Below are 4,504 nucleotides of genomic sequence, written 5' to 3' on the forward strand. Positions count from 1 at the left end.
GCTACCTCCTGGGGCAGCACAAAGGAGAGCGCTGAGCAAACCAGCACTCTTTGGCTCCTGTCCTAAGAAGCAGCGTGAGCAAAATCGCATTCCAGAAGGGCTCGAAGTGAAGAACAGAGCAAAGCATGTTCCCCTTCTTGCTCCCACGTGGGTCTGTGCCCATGACTGATGCTGGTGGCTGCTCCCACCCTGTGTCTGGCATGGGTGATGGGCTCAAAGCCCAGCTTGTGCCATGGAAATCCTAGGGCATAATCTTCTGTTTCCATATAAAAGTGGTGCAAAGCCAGGTTAGGACCAGGCTCATGTCTCATGGCATCATTTTCCCTCCTGCATATTTACCTCCACCCAGCCATGCTCAGCCAGCATGAAGGGGTAGGTTTGGTGTCCATACTCTTTCAAAATATGGACAACAGCTCCTTTCTCTTCCTCTGCATGATGGTGAAGGACCGCAGGGGAGTAGCCTGTGCTGGGGCAGCTACCGCTGAGCCATAACACACCGCTGCCATGTGCTACCCCTCAATAACTCACTTGTGTCCACGCTTATGTGCTTGGCTCCTGCGTCTGCCACTGCTTCTGGGTGCAGTGGTAGGCATCAATTTATGGGTGGGACTGGGTTTGCAGATGCCTAATTTACTGCCCGCCGTCAGGTGTCTGCATGCAAACAAGGTGGGTAAACTCCATGATGAGCCTGAGGATGATTCAGAGGAGGGATGCAGGGGAGCAGAAAGGATGATCCCCTCCTCTGCTGCTCTGGAGTGAGAGCTCCGCTGTCCCCTGCCACGGTGCTCTTTGGGTCTGAGTGCTTTCCATATTGCTCTCATCTCCGGGTATCTGTCAGGGCTGCTGCCAGTCAAGCAGTAAAATTGCTGCCTGCCTTTAATGATGCCTGGCGTCACCCAAGGAGCTCGGGCTGAGGCCCCATTGCAAGTTAAGCTAAACACAAAATGGTTATTACAAGCTCTTCCTCCCCAGCTGTCCAGGTCTTCTAATACATGCATGGTTTTCTCTGAAAGCTTTTCAAGGTTTATTTTTAAAACAGTCTGCATTTGATTAAACATTTGTTTTGTTTTGTTTTGTTTTTTCAAAAGGAACTTAAAAGGGCCATCAGCCTGTAAACATAAATATTGCCATTCTTTTGCTGATTCTTTGCATTTTTCTGGGTTTGCTAATGAAAGATATTTCAGCAGTGCAAGTCTTTGTGATGTGGGCAGCATCCCCTACTCCCGCTTTCAGCTCAGGCACGTGAGCTCATGGCATGCAAGCAAGAGATTCTCACAAGTTAAGCACCTTTTTGTGCCTAGGTAGTTTCCACAGTGCCTTGCGTTCAATTCACAGTGACCCAAACCCTTCTTACAGCTGAGAAACGTCTTGAAACAGGCAACAAAGTGGGTAATGGTGGATCTAGGAGGTGCTGTGGCTTTCTGTGTTATGAATCTGTGCGTTTCTAGTACCACCAGCTATCCCTGCCTCCGATTATGGCGATGCAGCATGTCCCCGCACTGGCCACGGCTCATACCCCGATGCTGCGGGGGTCAGCCCCATGTCATGGTCCCTCACAGGTCCTGGGGAGATAGGCTGCAGCAGTGAAGGGTGCCTCTGACATCAAATGACCTCATCCGTCACAGATATGCCAATGTCACGGCCATATGACTGACTGCAGCCGCAGATGTTAACTTACAGCTACGTTTTTTCTTCCCCCTCTTCCTGCAGGTTATAACTGAGTAGCCCTTATGACCAACATGAGCTGGAGCTTTCTAACCCGCCTGCTAGAAGAGATTCACAATCACTCCACCTTCGTGGGGAAGGTCTGGCTCACCGTGCTCATCGTCTTCCGCATTGTCTTGACAGCGGTGGGGGGGGAGTCCATCTACTCCGATGAGCAGAGCAAGTTCACCTGTAACACCAAGCAGCCCGGCTGCGACAACGTCTGTTACGATGCCTTCGCGCCGCTGTCGCACGTCAGGTTCTGGGTCTTCCAGATCATCATGATATCCACCCCTTCGGTCATGTACCTGGGCTATGCCATCCACAGGATCGCCCGGTCGGCGGAGGAGGAGAAGAAGTTCAAGGGATTCAAGAAGAAGAAGCAGTTTGCTTTGAACTGGCAGGCAGTGCGCAACATGGAGGACCCAATGGAGGCTGACGAAGAGGAGCCCATGATCTCTGACGACACAGCTGAAAACGAGAAAGCCAAAGCCAAGCCCAAAAGCAAAGAGCAACAAAAGCACGACGGGAGGAGGCGCATCCAGCAAGAAGGACTGATGAAAATCTATGTCTTCCAGCTACTTACCAGAGCTTCGTTTGAAGTTTGCTTTTTGATAGGGCAATATTTGCTCTACGGTTTTGAGGTAGAAGCCTATTACGTCTGCAACAGAGTCCCTTGCCCTCACACTGTGGACTGCTTTGTGTCCCGACCAACAGAGAAGACCATCTTTCTCCTGGTGATGTACGTCGTGAGCTGCCTGTGCTTATTGCTGAACATGTGTGAGATGTTTCACCTGGGGTTTGGGACCATCCGAGATGCCATTCGCAACCGGAAAATCAACAGTTTTAGGCAGCCTCCTTACAACTATGCCTACCCAAAGAATATCTCCTGCCCTCCCGAGTACAACCTGGTAGTGAAATCAGAGAAGTCCACCAAGATCCCCAACAGCCTGATGGCTCACGAGCAGAACTTGGCTAATGTCGCTCAGGAGCAGCAGTGCACCAGCCCGGATGAGAACCTCCCGGCAGACTTGTCCACCCTTCACAAACACTTGCGAGTGGCCCAGGAGCAGTTAGACATAGCATTTCAGAGCTACAGCAGCACCCAGGCCAACACACAACCTTCTCGAACCAGCAGTCCCGCCTCAGGTGGCACGGTGGTAGAGCAGAACAGGGCCAACACCGCCCAGGAGAAACAAGGTGCTAAACCCAAGGCCTGCTTGGAGAAAGGGAGCTCAAGCAGTAAAGATGGAAAGACGTCTGTATGGATATAGCTTCATCTGAAAGGAGAGAGGGCAGCGTAAGTGGGGTTTTTATTTTGGTTTGTTTCTGGTTTTCGGTATTGTTTGGGTTCGTTTCACAGGGCACAGGCGCAATTTTTATATGGAAGCCAGGGGAGAAAAGGAGTTTCAGACCAATTTAGAGCTGTCTTCCAGTGCATTAACAAAAGACATTTCTTTCCTGCTTCCAATGTGTTCTCCAGTTGGGAACCTCCAGTGAGCAACAGCAAACCCCCTGCATCTCCCACCCCTTCGGTCACCACAGGAGCCCCCAACAGAGACTGTACAACGTGCTGTGATGGGAAGCGGAGCTGCTGGTGGCTCAGAAGTCAGGCTGACAGCAAGCGGCTCCCCTCCTGCCCGGCGAGGCTAGAGTGCTGTAGGTCAGGCAGTGTTTAATTACTAAATATCCTTAATCAAAATTAATTTCTGATCCCTTGATAAGAAAAGAAAACAACTGACGTATTGCATGAACCTTCATGACACACTTACAGCTGATGTCCTGCCTGAATTGTTAGATGCTCTAGCAGGCATCGCTGGAAACGAAGGCATCGTTCAATGCTGCGAGCCACAAGGTTATGGGGCAGAAACACAGCAATTGTCTTACACAGGGAGACCTAAAAGCGTAGCATGGCGCTGAAGGTTTTTGTCTTTTATTCCTCTGCATCGAAGCAAAAAGCAATTACGACCAAACACTACGCAGCAGGAGCGAGCAGTGACATTGCATCATACCAGTGCCTGTGTAGCGCTTGCTACAGCTCTGATGGGAATTGTTGCAGTTACAGAGTTTTTAACAAACTGCTGCTTCACATCATCAGAAAGTGCCTTTATGCAACCAGGAAAACAAAATCATAAAGGTTTTAGACTTCTTTATTTGCTGAATATTAGTAGAGATTGGAAGATCAGTGTTGGCAAATTTGTTTTTCTGTTTAATCAAACCCTTATAAATAGTGGCAGATGGCAGATCTATGCCTAGTGTGTATATGATGTGTGTGCGTGTACATGTACGTATATATACAGACACATATGAACATGTGTGTGTGAATATAGACATAGAGAGATATATATAAATGTAATATCAACCCTCTGGTAATTTCACAGCCTTCCACCTCCGCTGGGAAAACGCGGCTGGTCCAGGACTATGGCTGATCTCATCCTGGAGCAGTCTTCGGGCTTCTGGCCTCCAGCCTCCCCTGGGGAACTGGCAGGTTTCACACACTTGCTTGGGGGGCTTAGCAGAAGATCTGGCTTCAGCGGGGACAGGACAGTAGCAGGAAGTTCTTCACTAGTTTATGGGGAGCTTTTTGAGCTTGGCTTGGGTTTAGGGTGGTTTTCATGCAGCTACAGAAATCTGGGGGCATGTTAAAACCAAGCTGCTGAGCTCCAAGGGTCCTGCTAGTGCTGAGGACGTGCTTTGTCAGGGTGGTTTCATCCCGTGTGTCTTGCACAGCTGTGGGGCTGTGGCTTTGTTCCCCTCCAGTAACAAAATAGAAAGAAAACCTCCTCACTGGGAGCACAGG

The 4,504-nt window shown here is 49.8% G+C and overlaps 1 protein-coding gene across 1 annotated transcript; it reads left to right on the forward strand.

The window, feature by feature from the left end:
- The first annotated feature begins 1,730 nt into the window (after positions 1–1,730).
- GJC2 (gap junction protein gamma 2) lies at positions 1,731–2,978 on the forward strand. Its single transcript, XM_009477702.2, has one exon. The coding sequence runs from the start codon at positions 1,731–1,733 to the stop codon at positions 2,976–2,978; it is 1,248 nt and encodes a 415-aa protein (XP_009475977.1).
- The last annotated feature ends 1,526 nt before the right edge of the window (positions 2,979–4,504 follow it).

This window comes from Pelecanus crispus, chromosome 2 (assembly GCF_030463565.1).
Source record: "Pelecanus crispus isolate bPelCri1 chromosome 2, bPelCri1.pri, whole genome shotgun sequence".
In the NCBI taxonomy this organism is placed as follows: Eukaryota; Metazoa; Chordata; class Aves; order Pelecaniformes; family Pelecanidae; genus Pelecanus; species Pelecanus crispus.

Excerpts from the sequence above, each read along its gene's own strand:
- GJC2 (XM_009477702.2), top strand. The coding sequence starts at position 1,731 with ATGACCAACATGAGCTGGAGCTTTCTAACCCGCCTGCTAGAAGAGATT.